General features: G+C 31.2%; 1 protein-coding gene across 6 annotated transcripts in view; it reads left to right on the top strand.

Moving 5' to 3' along the window:
• LOC125073351 (dystonin) overlaps positions 1–21,445 on the top strand; it is a 168,658-nt gene that overhangs the window by 25,007 nt on the left and 122,206 nt on the right. For 5 of the 6 annotated variants that reach the window (XM_047684150.1, XM_047684148.1, XM_047684147.1 and 2 more), the window contains exons 3-5: positions 1,306–1,367; positions 8,565–8,654; positions 12,001–12,171. In XM_047684150.1, the coding sequence (XP_047540106.1) occupies positions 1,306–1,367; positions 8,565–8,654; positions 12,001–12,171 (323 nt within the window). Of the gene's footprint in view, positions 1–1,305; positions 1,368–7,041; positions 7,135–8,564; positions 8,655–12,000; positions 12,172–21,445 lie in introns of all 6 variants that reach the window. The other variant, XM_047684149.1, reaches the window with a different exon arrangement.

Below are 21,445 nucleotides of genomic sequence, written 5' to 3'. Positions count from 1 at the left end.
CCCACGAAATCAGGTATAGGGTATATACAACATATCAAATTTTTACGCGTATGTAAAGGATATTTAAATTATCTAGGTTTTATGTGATAACATAAGATATTATAAACGCAATTCTTCCCTTCCCTTGACATAATGAACGCGGTTAGCATGAGAGAATTAGGAGATTTACGAACATATAAATATTGTGTATGTGTGTGATATTTATCCTAATAATAATTATCTTTACTAAACACTTAATATATTATAGAATCAATCATTGAGTTATATTTAATTCTCTAAGTAATCCAATATTAAATTTGTTTGTCAAATGACAAATGAAAAATTTAATCTAAAATTTCACCCCCATATTCAAGACTAAATTAGCTGAAGGCTTAGCTGAATGAAGATGTCAACTAAAGGTTGATAAGGTTATCGATTTTAACTGAAGAAACAAATGTTACTGAATATTATTAGTAAAGATTGTAGATATTAGTAAATATACTAAAGATTACTAGAAGTACACATAGACAGACAGAATGGTAATGATTGAAATGGAACAAAGCCGAATTCTTGCATCAAAACTAACGATGTTTCAATAAATTTTAATGATATTTCTTTGCATAACATAGAACTTAGGCAAATATTTACAAAGATAAAAGACAAATAGCACTCATTGAGTCATTACGAAATATTTGTTTACGACCTAGTTTTCGATTACCAACGCAAATTGTCAGTCCGTTAGATAAAGATTCATTTCCCCGATAAGTTCCCCATACTTCCGATCTACAAATAATTTGGCAACGACCTTAGCTCCGAAATAGTTGCCTATAAATACGCTAGATCGGTCTGCTGTCTATTTGCCCTGGTTCATTCACCTTGTGAGACTTCGCAATTTGGTAACGTTATAGATTTATTATGACGTTTATTGGCATAAGAGTTTGAACTTTACATATGCGGCTCTTTTACATTTGGTGGTATAATACGAAGGATATACGTATATTCACTGATTGTAGAACGTTTGTATGCCTTCAACAAAACTTTGTGTCGTTTTATGAAGGTCTTTTTGTGTCATTAATCAAAAATATATGTATCGATCGAAGTGTATACTATAGGTGTATATTTGTATATAGAAGTGTTTTTGGAAATTGCATTTTAAAGCGGGTAAATGTGAAAGGTAACTTTGTATCAACCCATTGGAAGTCCGGACGGGTAGCTAGTTTAGTCATTTGGATGTCTTTTTATAAAAGGACATTATTGATATAAATAAAATGTAGTTACTTTTCATTGTAAATTTATGTTTTTAATATAACTTCTTTATATTTCCAGATGAGCGGGACGCGATACAGAAGAAGACGTTCACGAAATGGGTCAACAAACATCTTAAAAAGGTAACATTTTCTACGTATGTTTCTAATCTTGAATAATATCATAATTTGCTTATGGTTTCAAAAAGAGTCCTTATATTCTCTCATTCGATATTTGAATTAATAAAAAAAAATCTATTGACCAATCACCAACTCGATATCAGAAACGTTATCTAAAAGAGAAATTTGATTAGATTGAAAACTTCATAGATGGTATGTAGTATGGACATATTATCATATTGTTGTATATTGTATTGGAGATAATAATTTCATAAAATATAACACTGACTACAGTAAAAAAACAAACATTGAAAAATATTTTTTCAATTACCATTCAGGCGATTTTATCATCCGAAAATGATTCAGCGAAACATCAAGAATTTCTTTAAAGTACAAGGGAAAGTTCTGTTTAGCCGTTGGCCCATAAATTATTTACATAAACATATGAACGCAAATATTCAAACGTTCTCATATTGGTCTGGCGCCATGATATCATCTCATCGGTAACGACATGATCAAGATGGCTACTTAACCAACTAAGTTGTAATGTACTTACCATTCGCCTTTATCGTAGCAGTGTTCATTTATAATCGATATCTTGTATTTGTTACTCGTTTATCTTATCATTAATATGTATATAAATACGATATATTATAAAATTGTGAGAATTATAACTTTATCATTACGATCGTAATATATATACCAAAAAAAAAACGAATTTCGTCAACAAAAAAGGTTATATGTGTTTGACAAAAATCTTGGTGCCTTTGTGCAAGCCTCTCTAGGTAGCTACTACTGGCTTATCAGATATTTCTATTTTAAAGGGTGAGTGAGCCACAGGAGGGACATAACATCTTAATTCCCACAGTTGGTAGCACATTGGCGATGTAAGGAATGCTTAATATTTCTTACAGCGCCTATGTCTGTGGGCGTCTTACCATCAGGTCATCCATTGGCCCGTCCACCTACATATGTACATCAAAATATAATATATAAATACAACATGTGATACTAGTTCTTAAATAGTAGGTCTATAATAGAAGCAAAGTAATTATATTTTTCTTCTATCAATTTTCACCACCGCACCGCACCGACCCGAGGTTTGAATCCCTTTGAAGTTTACAACCTTATGACTTAGCTAGATCAAAATGTTTGTGATACAAGTATAAATAAAATCTGGTCTATAGTCGATCAATCAAAACCAACCATATCACTTTTACCAGACTCAACTAAAATAATTTATAAATCAATAATTTGAAATGCAAGATTTAAGTGATGTCCTTGGTTGGGAACTCAATGATTCCTTGGTTGGCATTCAATGACATCATTAAACCTCGTATGAATCGAATCATCATTGACGTCTATAGAATTCCCCAACATTTCCCCTGTTTTGTAATAGAATCGTGTGCGATAGATTGACAGGGTTGACATTACTGTCAAACAAAATTTATTAGTGTCATGACGATCGTGAATTGACTCGTGAGCATAGAATATTGATGAGACAAGAACATCCTTACAGATATTATATGTATATGCGAAAGTGAGTTTGTTTGTTACGCTTTCACGTCTAAATTACTCGACGGATCAGCGTGAAATTTTGCGTACACGTTGTCAGGGCAACAGAGGATACCTAGCACCTGCCCCTCCCCAGAAAACTAGTAGTTTCTAAATATATTTAGAAAGAAGTATTTAAATACGTTTTTTGAATGTAATTTCTTCAACTGGCCTCTAAATGATTCTTAATCATAAGATATCGTGAAAAATAAAACACTCGAGCGATTTAATGACATAAAACTGTATTTACTTGTGGATCGTAAAAGCGGGCTACTGTAATGCTATAAAATTATTTTTATCTTTTGTTAAATTGCATTTCAATCAATGTCTTACAAAGGAACCAAAGTCTCAAGGTGGAATGGACAAAAGCTGATTCGAGTAAATAATGGATTCCTTTGTCCAATATTTGTAAATATATTTGATTTATAATGCTTTGTTGGTCGCTCTGTTACGGTACATTACAAATGTGATTCCTCTTTCCACTGTAAACATTAATACCGGATACCTTTAAACGTCAAGTCCGAAAATTTCCAGTATGTAGGTTTTCAGTTTTAACGGTCCATTTCTTTTGTTCTTTCTTTCTGTGAAATGGAAAGACGGTCGACTGAAAAGACCATGTTTTAGTAAGTGAACACCTATTGACATTGGATCTGTAAGACATTTAAACCATCAATTGCATTGTCAAACATCACCAACCTTGGGAATTAAAATGAAAAGTGCCTTGTGCCAGCTACACAACGATACCAAATGCTCTATTATGTAGTGCTACTTTGCGGTAAAATATTTGATAAGTGGGTAGTACATAACCAGACAGGCTTGCATAAAGATCACTTGGTGGTACCTAGTCAGTACAGATATCAGCTGCGAATAACAAAATTTACTAATCAGAATAAATGCAATTTGTTCTACGCAAGTGACATATCACGATTAACAACATTCAAATCTGGTTTCTTAAAATTCGTATCAAAACTGTTATTTTCAATTGGTTCATATTTCACATCCTTTAGAGTTAAAGCAACTGTATTATCAACATGTGCGTTAATAACAAAGATTTTGTTTATAAATGATTCAGACAAAGGTTTCTTTATCCTGTGAAAGTAAGGATGACGAATGTCCGTTACGGGATGTGTGATTTTCTTTAATGGCCAATGGGTAATGTTAAAAGTATGTTGTTTTGCTGCTTTAAGATTTCTTCATTCGATTGATTTAATACATTTTTTTATATTAACCCTAATCAGCCCAAGAATTATACACTGAAAAAAAAACCTTCCATAATTAAAAACTACAGCTTCCATTTATGACATTTTACAATAATTAAACAAAAACAATTGTTAGATTTTAGTTGTATTTGGTGTCAAAATTTGTGCTTTAAAATAATTGTCAATTAGGTAACAATCATGACTAGACCATTGAAAATGCAAGTATGCAAATAAGACCAATCGAATTCCCATTCTTACAGTATCGTGTATCAACATCTTGCTTAAGACCCACACAAAGGATGACGAAGGCTTTTGATGACGCACGTTGCAGGCATCTCAGGATGTTTTGGTTACATGACCCGGCTTACTCATGGAGATAATACTCAACGTGCCTTTCGTTGTGAGTTGGGAAATGCATATGACAAGACGGTTTGAATTAATGTCGGAGAGGATTATAGGACTTATTGGTCATCTGTTATAAATCAGATTTCTCTCGAGAGAAGTATGTAGGTTGAAAGCTTTAAGGTATTTTTGTAATCGGATGCGTTTGGTATTGTAAGTAAAATGACAGATAACAAGCGCAGTATGCTTACGTTGTTTATTCGTGTACTTGAGAAATATTACAATAATAATCGTTGGCATATTTCACCTGACCTTCTAAAAGTATCCAAAATATACCAAATTAAACTATTCATAGATAAAAAGTGTTCGGTTAATTGCTATAGTTATTGTAGAAACAATTGACATCAAATGCCACTAAACTCACCAATGACGTAATAAAGTGGGTGTTATTTTAATTTGTGATAGACCACGTGCGACGTTTCAACACCATATCTGGTAGAAGATCACAATGCAACGATAGTGTTCGCCCACGGACTATTGGCTAAATACTGGCCCACGTTTGAAAAAATATCCTTATATTGCAATGCTTTGTTACTACACGATAAAAAAAACATCTTTAAATCCGATCCGATCTTACAAATGTTACAAATTTTTAGACTATGCAGTACCAGTTTTTATGTTCGATAACGTCATAAATTCGAAATTTCTTACTGATATACATAGTTTATTCCCCTCTCTATCTTTCTTTTGTTTTCTTTCATTTTACGCTTTCGTTTTTCGCAAGAATGCGAAAACGAGTAGTTGTTTAATGTATCTTTAACAACCTTTAATGTAATGAATTACTCTGAAGAATAGTAGGAGTAGATGCTTGACAGTAGTGGACTCACGTGAAAGGATCAGTTATATGAATAATCTTCACTATGAATCGTAAATAAATATAATTTGGTTAAACTCTAAATGCATCACTAGTCCTATGCAAGCAAATAAAAATTATCGCCCTCTTAAGGCATCATGATATAACTCAAAGAGAGAAATTAATCATCAGTTTAATGTTATGTTATCTGAGAGCATGTCTGATGAGATTTGTACGGTGATCAAAACTTGAAAAAAGTATTTCAATTTCACCCTTAAGATGTACACCGTAAGTACTTAAATCCAATAAAATAATTTGGTGTATGCTGTACTAATGGCAGTTATTAATCATATACAATGAGTCATGGACATTCCTGCGCGGTAATCCTGTTTCTCGACCGTTAGATAAACTGAACGACGTCAAGATATCTTACAATTTTAGGTCTTATGTAGTCGGAAATAAAGTTTAAAAGATATATTGTTCTTAGATAAAGCAATGTATGAAGTCCTTTATGTAAAATCTTAATCAAAAAGCTCATTACGAGACCGATGCAAATGTAATCATCTAATTCGGTTTGAATAGATTAATTGATTTTCCAATTAAATGTATCATATTTTGTATATAATAAATAGTCGTAGTCGTCGTCAAGTCGTCTGCTTGTTAATGCGTATAATTGTGTACACTGCGAGAGTTCTCTAAAATTAAAAGCATCAACTTATACTTCCGTTCAATATTTTTTTTATGGCTTAGACATAATTATCTAATGTCTTTCTATTTTGTAATATTAATGCGATAGTCTGATGATGGTTTTATGAAAAAAAAAAATACCGTTCTAGGAAATAATATTATCCAGGGAAGCAATAACGAGATGGTGATTATTACCAACTCAACAAAAACAGTTTTTAATGAGATGAGAAAGTGCAAGGAGATCTTACTTAAAAGTGTTCGAACAAAACACGTGTACTATTAGCATTAATCTACCGCAAAACCATAAGCAAATATGTGTGTTCTATCTAAGCAAATAAGCAATGTATTTAGTTTAATTAATGTAAAGAAAAATTTCCATTTGTTTGATTTCTCATCGCTCTTCATTTGGACTGGGAGCAGCATTGGAAGTATCTGAAGGTGTGTACATACACTTGTTAGTTTCAACATTTTCAGTTTGTAGTTAGCCATCATTTGTAGCTATTTCCTCATCATTGTCTCCTTCTGATTCAATTGTTTTTATGTTATTTTATTTTATATGATATATTTGTTATTTAATTTGTTTTTTATTTTCTTCTTAAAACATTTTGGTATTTCACAGTGATGTCATATTTGATGATCTATCGTTACGCTGATCAGTTGACGCTTACATCATCATTTATATTTATTTATGTAGCATGGTTAATTTCTTTTTCAGTTTATTTTGGATTATCGTGTTTATAATTTGTCATAATGGTATTTATTTGTCCTTATAATTGAATAGTATCGTTAGTACGTTTACGTATAATATATTTATTACGGATATGCAAATATTAGACTTAGTTAGTCATATGTTTGCTTCCATTACATCATCTAGTTATTGTATTTAGCTCGATGTAATAATAGAACATATTTTATTACGAATATTTGTTTGAAAATATTGTACCTTAAAACTTAGTAAAAGATTTACCAAAGACAGACCCTAATTCTAAAACTTAGTTAAAGTTTCAACAAATACAACAAATCTTTGGTATCCGTATTAGATTCATTTGCATATCTTATCCAGGTTTTTGCATATTTCACGCTGCTCGGACAGACATACACACGTCTACACGTGTGTGAGATTGTCAATAATCAACCATGTTGTCCGCCCCAACAAGTAAGTTGTGATTGAGAATGTTTCGATGTTGTTTTTTTGTAGATGATCAAGACTCCTTAAAAAAAATTCAAATATGATTCATGTACTTCGTTTTCTTTGACTTTCTTTTTGGCGTACAAAGTAACTGGATTGTCGTAAGTTACATGCTTTTTTTTGGAGTCGAACACGCCTGTTTTATGTTTTAGATTTGTTCTTGCTGCATTATATTTATTTTAATAATATTTTTTAGTTATGCTATTTTTATATTAACGTGAGCATGATTTTTATCTAAAAAAATAACTATTGTCTTCATCTAAGGCTACTTTTTTATTTTAGTTTATAAATTGTGTATTGTCACTATTTTTTGTTGTGATATTATTACATAGATATCATTATTTGCAAATTGCTGATAGATTCGAAATAACTGTATGTCTTCTGTTATAAGACTATGATTATCGTTATCGATAATTGAAAGTAAATTGCTAAATATATTTAAGATAATTTTGCATCAACAAAAGATGCTTGGTGTTCCTTATTCGGTATTACATTTTGTTAACTGTTAAAATGTCTTCTTTCGTTTTTTTTTTTTTTGTTGTTGTTTTTAGTCACGTGATATCAACGTTGGTTTTTATATCATTCGGTGTGTTGTATTGCTTTGGACTAATTCAAAATTATTTAAACAGCTCGACGTTCCTGAATTGTCATATACCTTATTTATAATTGAACTTCACTTGTTTTGTTTTTGTGATTCTTCATTTTATACCGTTTGATGCATGAGCGTTGTGTTTTGTAGCTTAAATTATTCTTTTAATTTGAAAATAAATTAAGTTTTATTTTTTTATGCTGAGAACATGTCAATACAATTAAATAAAAAATTATGTCGAGGAAGTGGATAATTCGATCTGAAATTCTATACAAAGTTACATCCTCAAATGTGGTCTTAGATTTTCGCGATTATTACACATTGAAATAAAACTAGTTTTTTAACGGATTTAATCGCGTATATTAATTATTTTATTTTAACATCCCGTGTCTGCCCGTGACCACGAACACTGCAGTGCTCGAAACGTCGGGATGTTAAAATAAAATAATTAATATACGCGATTAAATCCGTTAAAAAACTAGTTTTATTTCAATCCACAAATGTGACTTAACCAAGCAACTGAGAATTAGTAAGAATGAGTAAAGTAGTTTTCTTGATTGGCCAAATATATGTAGTCGTAGTAATGTAGAGGAACCTGTTTTTAAAACGTTGTCGCCCTTTTTGTTAATTGATGGAAATTATTTAATGAGAAATAATGACTCAAGGGATTGATTCGCAAAGAATAAGAAATTTTATATATCTGTCAAAATAAAAAATAAAAAACTCATATCTGGATTTAAATATTTTATTAGGTTTTGAATTTCATACAGCCTTATATTGCAAAATTTTAAATTATTGGTATTTACAGGTGAACCGTCACGTGAATGATCTGTTCGAAGACCTGCGAGATGGCCTCAATCTCATCTCACTGCTGGAGGTGCTATCTGGCGAACACCTCGTAAGTATACATTTTTACTAATCTGATAGATAGATTTCAGTGATGATTTTTTCTATTTGTCTAGCATTTTTTGAATTACCAAACAACAGCCGTACTTATAAAGTCCAATATTCAACTAAAAAACATTGAATTCATAACGACTCCGGAAAAATAGTATATTATCCTTGGTGTATACAAGTTTTTTCTTCTCTCATTAATATGTTCAATAACGTTGTAGTTTTTGCGTTTGTTTACTCGATAAAATATTTTACACGAGTCAATAAGTTATGGTAATCCTAAAATAATAATACACTTGTTGTTTCTACTACATTACTGTTGAGTTTCAAGTTTCGTATTTTTCAATTCATCACGCCATTTTAAGAAACTCTATTTCGGAAAAAAAGTCGTGTCTTTTAATTCGGCTGACTAGGAAACGTTTCAGTAAATGGAAGTGTTTTTGATCCCAAACTCATAAAATTATTAAAGTATACTTAATTCTGTTCTGAACATTGAAAACTTTAATGACCTGGTAATAATTCTTACCTTACCAGTACTGAACATATTGACCTTTTAAAATTCATTATCGAATTCCCGATAGTATCTAATCGAGTAACAGCTGGTTAAGTTAACAACATAGTAAATAGCGAACGTAATATATTAAAGCAGGTGTGCCGTGGAAGCGATACGGCTATCACCCTTCCGCAGATGTATCGGGGTTAATGTAGGCTAAGGACATTAATGATATTAACGTTATATGTCGAATTGAAAACATCAGAGTTAAACACGAAAGTGTAGTTAATATCACATCATATGACAAAATACTTAAGGAAAAAATTATGGATGCGGTTAAGAAAATTTCGAAAGTACAGAACTGTCTTGTTTTAATGAATGAATTACTTCGTGGTAGAGCTTTGTGCAAGCCCGTCTGGGTAGGTACCACCCACTCAACAGATGTTCTACCGCCAAACAGCAGTACTCAGTATTATTGCGTTCCGGTTTGAAGGGTGAGTGAGTGTGTAACTACAGGCACAAGGGTAACATCTTAGTTCCGAAGGCCCATTTGCTCGTCCGCCTATCGATATCATAAAAAAAATGAAACCAAGACAAGACGCTGTCCCGTGGATTATAGGTTGCCTTTTATTTCGGATTTTGAGTTAGGTAAGAGGTATATCTTTGAACATGCCAAGCATGAAATATCTATCTACAAGGAATATTGTAGCAGTAGAAGTTTCTTTTTATATCATCTAAAATTTGATAGATTTAAAAACCAGATATAATTAAAAATGTTTATCTAAGTTATTTAGATATGTTTTATTCTGTATTCAAATGTATCCTAGCACGCATTTATAGACGTACGTGTGTCAAACAATGAAACTTGGCATTACGTACAGACTTTCATACATTGTCCAAACGCGCAAATCATGAACTTTTAAACGTGCAGACATAAATAAGTACATCATCTCATCACGTGTGCAATACGTCATATTTCTTTCTTTCTTTGCAATGTTGAACAGTACATAGAAGAATAGTCGTATAAACATATCATTTATTATACTATTTAGGTGATATTTATTTTGGTTATCGTACGTAATTAAGTTTGAATTAAAGAGTCGTTATTGAAGATGTCTATTATATGTATAAAGTGATTACTCATGTTTTTATATTTAAAAATGGAACAATGAAATAATTTATAACTTTTTTTTTTTTTATTAATCTAGCGTAAGTAAATTTTAGTAAATTCTCTTTACACATTTTTAACAACTTTTGTATTTTCTATAAAAGGTATAGAGATGGTATCATTTATACATACACCTATATACAGTTTTGTGTAGTATATAATTATATTTAATCGACTTCGATATCGACATGAAGCTTCAGTAGAGCACAATTAAATGTTTTGTTTTACACCATTGATAATAATTACAAATAAAATCGTTTAAAAAAAAAGAAATCAAATTCTCTAGATTTAATATATTATATTCGGGTAACTGAATTGTTTTAATATATTTAAATTAAAATTAAATCATGAAATGAATACGCGTTATATGTTTATTAGGGAGATATATTCTCACTCAAATAAAGTGTAATGTAGTTATGTGTGCAATACAATTACACAGAACATCGATTGCTAGTGGAGCATAAATAATCTTAGTACTTAGTACACGTTCTAAGCTAATGTGATTGATTGTAGCGTTTATTGAAACCGATTATTTCTAGATTGCTATCATTAAAGACGCTAATGTCCAAGCCGAAGTACATAACTATACAAATATAACACGATACAAAACAGACAAAGTAGCCTAGTAGTTGAAATATTTGATACTTAACCGAAGACCCATGGATTCAAATCCAGACAAGCGTAGCCAAATTATCATTGGCTTAATTTGTGTTAATGATTCATCTCGTGATCTGTCGTAAAGGGGAGTAACATAAGGTAGTCGGCATTGGTCGGATAAAATCTACCAGATATGTATTCAGCTATGGAGACATCATATAAGACTTAATCCTCCTCAATCAAGGAGAATGAGGCCTTAGCTCAGCTCTGGGTCAATAACATGTCACTTATTTTAAACAAATGCGGTTCTACATTGAGTCCAAGCCTGTTATTATCGTATTACATCGTAAACTATGAAAAAATTCTTCTAATATTATAATAGTTACGGCCTCAGTTTAGTAGGTATTTTATATTTTTTTCGAATTGGCAATAACAGTTTGATTTAATTGCAACGGAAATACAATACGAAACGTAAACGTAAACATTAATGACTGTATGTTAAATCATATGGAGTCATCCTTGAACCCGTGACATTTATCGTATAGGTACATATATGTATTTATAGTTTTTACTTTTTGCTAGGTTTTGTGCAGGCCTGTCTTGGTAGGAATGCCCACTAATCACATCTACGAATGCCAATCAGTACTTAGTATTGTTGTATTCCGATGGTGGATTGGCGATGTAGAATGGTTGTGGTGACTTAGCATCAGATAGCACATCGGCTCATCCGTCTAGTTATATATTAAAATTTAAATAGATGTCTAGTCTGTGTAGTAATACGTCCACTTAAATAATATCAACAATATTTTTACTAAACTTATTTTGAAACGCATATAATGGTAATCGATTATGTAATTAAAAGTATTATATCGTTTATTTGATTAAGTAACAAAAGTTTTGTGGCTACATTTTTAATCGCTAATAACTGCTCGTTGAATCCTTCGGCTTTTTTTAAGTATCATAAGACTAATCTTTAGTTATAGGAACCTGTTATTTACTATCCGTTTCCAAAAATCTACTTGAACCAAGTATATTTTATTAATTCAATCATTAAAATCGATAAATTCTAAATGTTCTGATTTCCCTTTCCAGCCGCGTGAGCGAGGTCGTATGCGCTTCCACATGCTGCAGAACGTCCAAATGGCGTTGGACTTCCTCAGGTACAAGAAGATCAAGCTCGTCAACATCAGAGCGGAGGACATCGTGGACGGGAACCCGAAACTGACACTGGGGCTCATATGGACCATAATCCTGCATTTCCAGGTCAGTGATTATTTCACCATAAAACACTTCATTTTAATTATTTATTAGCTTCTGTTTTTAGATGGATTTTCATTAAATTAAACATCTGGAAAATAGGAATAAATTTAACAACATTATTGATTAAGTAGCATACACTATCCACATATATCTCAAATGAGTAGATAGTTGCGCACTTTCCTTTAAATTATTTACAACTGATCATTTGCCGTGTTTATCAGTAACCACCCTTTATATTATACCTAAACCTTATTCAGTTTGAGGAGTAAAAACATTTGAAGAAAATAATAATAGACAGGTATTTTTAATTTAGACGACTGTATTAAATATTTATGAATATCGCGTACTTTATAATATGATATTTTAAATCTTATCAGGAATCTATACAACATTCTAAATCAAACAGATCTCAGTAGAGATTTAAGGGTAACTATTAAATTATAAACTTCAGCTATGTTTAATTTTAAACATAGCTTTGAAGGATACGCGGTAGGTACATATTATTTCTAAAAAGGTTCACTATACGGCAAAGTATTCGTGTTTTCTGAATTCGTTCTCAGACAAAATTTATTCACTCAGATAGACTTCAGTCTATTTCGAGATTCCAAAGATGTAATACTGATAAAAATATATATTAATATACGTAATTATATAAATAAAGATAGTGTTGAAATGTTCGTAATGAAACTACAAAATTCCGAAACTTACATAATATTTTTCCTTATTTCGAGTAGAATTAAATCGTTGAAACTGAAGTATAATTAAATACTTTAAGATGATGATTACTTTCGTTTTCTTACATTTCACTAATTCGTGTTTTATCTCGTCCGCTCAAAGAAACATTACTTACTCTTAAACACTTGTTTCGTAACGTTTTACTGTCGTGTATTATTTAAATTGGTAATGGATTGCTCATTAGTCAGTATCCCGTATATAAGCAGTGTGGTTGCTCAAATTTGAGTTATTTTTTTATGATTATTTAGAATTTCGCAACATCGATCTGACGTTGTTATTTCAAAATCCAGTCTTCTTATTCTGATCACAGTACTAAACTGTTAAATGAATGCAATGATTTCAACACAGTTAGTCGTAGCGATTTATGCTATACTATAGGTCGCGCTAGATAATAATGTCCTTGGCAGTTTTGTTTCATTTACATCTAATATTTTCAATGATATCATTATTTGTACAGATTTACCTGTTCATAAAAAATAGGTCGTATGTTTTATAGTAGCCTTTTATGTCACCATGACATACATGACTTACATTAATATCAAATGAAGTGACGAAAACACCGTGTTTGTACGCAGTTAGTTACGTACACGTTTCGACCTTGATATTCTGACCTTTGCAAGACTTGTGTCTGGGGTGTGGTGAACTATACTTTTTTGCAATTCGTCACGGCTTTGATACAGTTACAGCTTTTGTTTTTTTGTTTAATTTAGCACTTGCAGAATATACTAAAATACTAATATTCGTTGTCTATGAAGTATAGTCTATTGCAGTGTGTGATTTTGAACATGTTTAAATTTAAAGATTATTGTTTGTGTTAGGTTTAGATAATTTAAATGAATATAGATTTGCTAAGGAGATTTTGAACTTGGCTTTCGTGTTATTATTAAATTCAATACATCAATTGTTAAACAATTAACGACTCAATTTATCAAATACATATATTTTGTAGACACAAACGAAATCAAGATTGCCATGTTAATGTCTGTAGGTCCTCTGGTATCTGCCATGTTGTTTTATTGCACTGATATTTGTTAATGTACTAAGTATTCTGATTTGATTCGTTTTGTCTCTTCTTGTTTTGATAAATCAGACAATCTACTCTTTGTTTCATTAAGTACAATCCTTTTTTGCGCACTCCGTGACTGATTACCAAATATGTCAAGCCTCTTATATAAATGTCATATATCAGACTAAGAACTAAAAGTTCACTTTCCCTCTCGTTTCTTTGTATTACGTAATGTTGTTCCGTCTCTTTCTAATCACGGTATTGTTCCGGTGCGATTCAATTGGATGTCTGTAGAATTTATAATAAGGAAATCGGCTCGAGAACCAAGAAACATGGTATTAAGTTGTCTAGATCTGAATGCACATGCATGCATGCATAGTTACAATGAGCTTTTATGAGAAAAGACAGGTGTGTACCAGGAAGACGTACGACTGACATTTAATGGCACAACCTTAACTATCGTCATAACACATCGCGGACAAATTGAGGATCGCGAGCAATATCACGTTTCCGAACTGTCAATCTCTCAAATTGAGATAATACTTACGCGCGTTCACTTAAATTTCGCTACGTTAAATTAAAAAATGATAAAGGTTCTTGATTTGGCTTACTGCTTTAGTGACATCGGTTATTGTTTTAATCATTTCTATAAATTATGCAATAGTACTTTAGCCATTTCCTTAAATCGGTAAACGTTATCGATATTTCAGACAGGTTTCGTAGGAAAAATTATCGTTTATCATATAATCGTAATTTCTCATAATCCTTGGACCAGTTGTAAATCAGTTTAAATTTCGAGTTTAATAAATAAATAAATAATAATGAGCTTTATAACCAGTATCAGCTTGACCAACCTTAGAGCCGCATGGACATATCTGGCTACCATTGACTCAACTTGCCCTTAAACGAACGAACGTCTAAAAGTAAAACCAATTAAAATTCAGTACATATTGCACGGTTCCTTTTCGCAATTACCAAGTAACCTACAGAAAGCAGTCAGTTGGCGGTGAACGATAAAAAATAATGATCTATTAATATGGTATTGAAAGAGCGCGTGGGCTGAGAGTCTGGCACACTTACTCGGGTCCATATAAGGCTTTATACAGTGTGTTATCAGGATGTGATATATCTTTCTGCAAGGTCGAATATGACTTGACGGGTGGCCGTTTAAAGGTTGATAGATGTGGGATGCATTCAAAAGAAATTTAAACAAGATGCAATAAACGTGTCCGAAATGTCAGATTTAATTTGGAAATTTATCGATCTGCATATTTTTTCGTTGAAGTAAATGATTTGTTTACAATATTCTTATGTAAAACTTTGTAAAAAGGAGCATATTATCCAGTACAGGATTACTGCAGGTGGACTTAGTATTTGTTGATTTATAAATTTTATTGGTTGAAAAGGGTAACTGCTGGATCTTTTCGGTAGAATCTACTTTCCGAAACGACAGTAGCTTTACATTTAATTCAACACTGTGGCTTGACGATTTAAAAGTTATTTTATGAGGCAATTTGTATTAATAATATTTAGATTTTGTAGTAGTTCGTGTCATGTCACTCTCACCAGTGTTTCTCGTACTTTTTCTCTGTACTCCATAGGTTTATCGCCTCCTATATCAATGACGTGTGTTACTTTCAACTTGCTTGAAGGTATTGACTAGCGATTTCAGATAACATTTCTTTCTTGAATATGATTTATTATTTTCTTCGCATCAAAATACCTTTATTATTGAAATTTAAATGGCTTTTATTAGGTACTTATCCTCCACGCTTAGCAATTCCAAGTGGCCTGGTAAAGCTCCAAGTTTGCGACCTTGGACTTCTTGGCTAACAGCAACTCGAAAATAATTGTGATGCTTCAAGCGTCGCACTATGAATAATTCCTTAATGCTTAGTGTCGTAGGATATTATAATTTCTGCATTGTTGCAAGCACTTAACTAAATTCATGTTACCATATAAATGCTAATTCTTTTCATTTATTGATAGCAGTGGTTTATTTTTCTTCTTATGTATAGAAACTTTTTTTTATAATTTGTTCTAATAAATAATCTATTTAATGTAGTTACTTACTTCTTATATTAGTCAAGTAGTTTTATGTATTGTTGTAATTTCACGAGCGATATATGTACCTATATTATCATAGATCTCATGCCCCATCCAAGTAAGAAGTTTACTGAACCTCCTACTAGGTGGAACATTGTACTATATAATAATTTATAAAGTAAAACTTTTCGCTCCTTCCGGACACTAAACACGAGCAGGAAAACCTTTGTTACCGTTACCACTTCATAGACGGTAACCGAACTCGAAGCACGTTTTCGCAATAAACCGGAACTTAAACAGGAATTGGGATTCTAATTTCAAAATTGATAAAACTATTAAACCTTTTTTGTCGTTTTTGTTTTACGTATTAGATCGTGTCTCTAAGATATCGCTTTGATCTCAGATTCGATTTCTTAAAGTATTAAAATAAAAAGTCTTATATAGTATACATAAGACATTTTTATTTAATAGGAATGACATTTAGTACGCTTTTTTTTAATTTATAGCCTTTTTATTTATTTTCAACACATCGTTCGCTAGCCCTCATTCCATTTTAGTGCTGTGGTTTCATTTAGTAACGTGAATAATATTTTTTTCCTAATATTTTGGCAGAGATATATTTAGATTTTAAAATAAAACTATCAAAGTTTACTCGTATACCGTAAGTTTGATTTTTTTAATAATAACAAATTTTAAATCATCCTGTATACAATCCTAGCTCCTTATAAGTGATGTCATGTAAAATAATACAGATATGTTTATTCATAGATTACTTGCGATCGTTTATGCAATGTATTGCGAAGTTGTCTCAGCTCAGATAGATCAAAACTATCTTAAGACGATATTTTTTATGTTGCCAATGAAAATCGTGCCTTATGCCATTAAGATAAAGTTTAAAATTACTTTTCGCTGCGGTCCTCAGATTCACTTTTTGTAATTTTTTGACTTCATAATAACTGTAATTTACTATTTATTCGGTTAGGAATAAATATTGTCTGATAGGTAAGTGGTTAGAACACTCGAATTTTAACCGCTCATTGCGGGTTCAAACCCGCAAATTATCAATTGCTTCAATTTTGCTTATAAACTAACTCATCGTAAGGAAGCTTGAACGTGATAGCTAAAAGACTGCCACTCGTGTATCTACAGTTCCTACCATATTATCTATAGGAATAAAAGGAGACGATGCCTTAGCCCAGCCGTGGGATATACAGGCTGCTCCTATTTACTCAGTTCTTACATTTTACAAACAATACATGCTATATTGATAGAATTAAAAAAACTTAATATGCTATAATACGGCATTATATTTTTTTTTGTATTCAGAAGTATGTATATTTATATTAGATAAATATCAAGTCGCCTTCCTACTATTAATTAAAAAAACAAGTAATCTATAGTATGTCATAATATTCCATTAATGATAAGATCATTTAGATATCATAATGATATCAGTGTTAATGATTACACAAGTTCTAGTCGTAACTAGTCGAATTGGTTAATTATGGCTAACTAGTTGTCGGCCGTGGATTCGCTCGCGTCTAAGGTTGGTAGTTAGATGTTGGGCATAAATGTATACCAAATCAAATTTGGTTCATTGATTTGCCAGCGCAACAGACAGACAGAATTGCTGTCGCGTTGATAATATTAGTATAGATGTGTGTGTAATCACACCAAGATACGTGTTATAGAGCAGTTACTGAAAGTTAATTACTTTTTAAAAGCTAGTTGTTAAGGTATAGTCTCGTTATATAACCTATTTTTGTTTTAATTTTTTTTTAATATTGGCATTATTTCTACCGACCTTCGATCTTAAAATGTACACGAAATTTTCAATATCGTCTTTTCATAGCCAAATTTGTATTCTAAATGAGTTTGTACATCTACATAAGTAATTAGGTATCAGAACTACCGTTTATTAATTACCTTTTAATGCAATCACGAAGACGCAACCTGTTTCAGTAATTGAAGTCATTTTTGATCTAATAACTTGAAATTAAAGTCTTTGACTACCCTGCTAAGTCCATAACGCCTTTTCAATTTTCGACCAATATGTACCATTCGTAATCTCTTAGCGATTGAATCTGCTATATCTGCCCTGCTGGCGATACCTAAAGTTACCAAGTAAAATTGTCACATCAAACTTTATAGTTTGAATACTGAAATTTTAAGTGCAAATTTAAATAGTCGTCTTTAAATTGTTAGTCTTACAGTTAGCTGTAGGAACATTGTTAGTTCGGTCGCGGGTCGACGGCCGGTGCGCGTGCGTCGCTGTTTGTTAAAACAATACCAGATGCGTATAATACGTTTCAAATATTTGTTTAAAATTATTAGGATGAGAGAAAAAAATCGGATTTAAATTTCCTACAGCTTTTTCGAAAATAATTTTGCCAACTTGCAATATGAGAAATTTTAATAAATCTTATTTATTAATTTAATTCTATAATAAATACATAATAATATATGTATTGTGATTCTGACAAAAGCCTAAAATAGAGCTTAGTATTGTTTACTACAAATATTATTTATAATTTGAATCTGGAATAATATTATATAGCTTATAAAGATTTTTAAAATGACTTCACAATTTCAACTTTCCAAATATTTCGGAAATGACGTCACGTTGCTTAACTGAGTACTGACCTTTGAAGCGAGGGTGGGACGCAAGGTCACGGAACAGATGTTACGCCCACACAACGCCCGCGCACCCTTATGTAACAGCCGGTGAAGCCTTGAAAAGGGTAGAGGATATGGTTACGTTCAGTGGTAAATACGGATCATGGTCAAAAGGTCGTGGGTTTTGTGTGGTACCTTCTTGCCTGAAATCGTTTATAATTTATGTATCCGATTTAAATAATATTCTTTAGTAAAAATTGTCACGATTCTAATTTAATTTCGATTCTCCAAAAATAAAAATTGCGCTAATTTCACAATTCGCCGGTCCTCAAGTCTAAAGTGTATCCTTCCGAACCGGTGGTAGAATTTTGACAATCAATAGGAAAGTGCAATATCTCTATGTTCAATAAAGATTTTAAAATATAATTTATGCTTATAAATTTCTGAAATATTTTTTTGCGCTTTAATAAAAACTCGTAGCATTAATCGATTAAAAGGCGCCAAACTGGATTCCGATTTCAAATTCCACTATATATTATAAATTTATAACACTGATGAAAAAGATAAACATTTAATTTTATCGTTAAAATCTAAACACTATGTTATAAGCTGTTTACTAATTATGACAGTTTCAAGGAAGAGGTCAACATTGGTCCAGATGATTGCAGCAAAGTTACAACTATTTCGACTAAACTGTCAATTTTTAGGGCAAAAATATTCTCTAATAATTGGTCAATAGGAGTTCAAATCGCTTGTCGGATATAGCTCATCTTTTCAGAAATCATATATTATTTAATAATTAGAAGGTACGTAGAAGAAATATATCTTCAATGCGCTAACTATTTCAATGTCACAAGTGACACATCCAATACTCGTAAATGCAAATTGATCGTAATAAAACAAATTATATAAATGGATCAATGAGACCGACTTTTATAACTTCGTAATGATTATTCGATTGATAAACGATTTATATAAAGTATTAAAAAATGTATGTCTGTTGTTTAAAAAAAATCACATAGTATGAACATTACATGAATGCTTAAAATCGGACTTACATCTTATTTGTACCTCTATACTTGTGGCGCCATCTGTTTTATAAAATATACATTGACTTGACGAATATAATATAACATGTACAGTCGTCAAGTCTATAATTATATTTAATAAATGATTTAAATATTTTATTTGTCCACGCAAACTCTAGCAGACGATTATGGTAAGTCGTCAGTTATCGAAATATCGCTAAAAGCCTTGCTTGCTTGGTTAAAACTATATGACGCTAGATGGCGCTCTACCATAACAAGCAATGGTTCGTATCCATGTTTGCTAAGCTTCGCTTGGCAACGCTTTGCGTCAGCGTTCAATAGATGGCAGTACTTGTTGTGAATTATATAGTTCACGCGTTTCATTAGATTAGTGGAAAATCCATAACATTGAATAAAACAAACGATTTCATATCATCGCTTATTTAAGACACTGTATTTTATATTAAATATAATGGAAAATTATAGTATTCGATTATTATTTTTTATTTATATAACGTTTTGATTAAGATTTTAATTAATAGAATTAATAGTAAAATAAAATCGATTGTATTCATTAATACACACACAACCAATAACATATTTTATTACACAATTACTATATGTTGTTTTTTAATATTTAATTGACAACAAAAAAAATAAACGAATGGAATGTCGTCCACCCATTGAAATAACCCACACAATGTATACCTAATAAAAAGATACAGAGTTCCTATATATAATATAATTATATTAATTGATACACATTAACAAGACCAAGAGTAGGAGTTATTATGATTAATAATTATTACATAATTAATATTATATGTAAGATTAATAATAGTATGAATTCTGAAAACTTGACACTGTGACGTCATGAAGCATCTTAAAAATCATTGAAAAGTAAAACCGTTTATTTCATAATAAGTACTGAAGTAAAAAAAATATTGTTGTCAGTAATTTTTGGTTCAATAAACTAAAATTTGCATAGTGCAATGAATACAATTATTTGGTAAGAAAATTAAAACTAAAGTTGAAAAAAAGTAATTATTAATTATTTATCTAGATGTTAATTGATTGTGATCTTAATTATTATTATTAAGTATTTATTTTGGTTGCATTGACGTTGTTAATTGAGTAATTCTCTACTTATGTAGAGAATTACTCAATTACTACAAACAACTCACTATTCAGGACAAGATGCCTTGATTTATGTTTTGTAAAAATAATAAAATTTGTAATAATATATTTTTTTAATTGAACAAATTGAGAGAATTTAATTAAGAGTAGGTAAATATTTAAAACTAAGTTAATGGTGTCTAACCTAACCTAATTCGTAAGGCGGAGTAAATAGTAAGTATGTTGACGTTTAGTGCGTTTTGTGAAACCTTACGTGGCGTGAAAACGATACTGAGTATCCTCTAATCTTTATTTCTCGTACCTTCCTTGTGTTTTCGTTGCTTACTCAAATGCCCGAATAAATGATTAATTTAATTTGTGCCCAGTGTGATACTCCAAATCTGTTCAGACAGTTATGGTGGAATAAATAAACTTACACGCATACATGAATCCTGATAACTTTTATGCTTTTGAGCAATTGTGTAAAAAAAATTTTTGCGTGAACATTTCAAATCCTCTTAAAAATATAATCGGATTTTAATAAGAGTATAACATGTAATTTGTCAAAACAAATCGAAACTTAGACGAAGTTAACCAAACGACTCCAGAGTGCGCTATTCGTGAGCAACAAAGGATGTCTGACAAGACAAAGAAGAGAGTAATGCTAGTGTTAATATAATAAACAAAAGAAAAACGTCCATTTAACATGACAATTATCACGGAATTCAGC

Source organism: Vanessa atalanta, chromosome 24 (genome assembly GCF_905147765.1).
Source record: "Vanessa atalanta chromosome 24, ilVanAtal1.2, whole genome shotgun sequence".
Classification (NCBI taxonomy): domain Eukaryota; kingdom Metazoa; phylum Arthropoda; class Insecta; order Lepidoptera; family Nymphalidae; genus Vanessa; species Vanessa atalanta.
The sequence above is the reverse complement of the archived record's forward strand: the minus strand, read 5'-3'. Positions and strand labels throughout refer to the sequence as shown.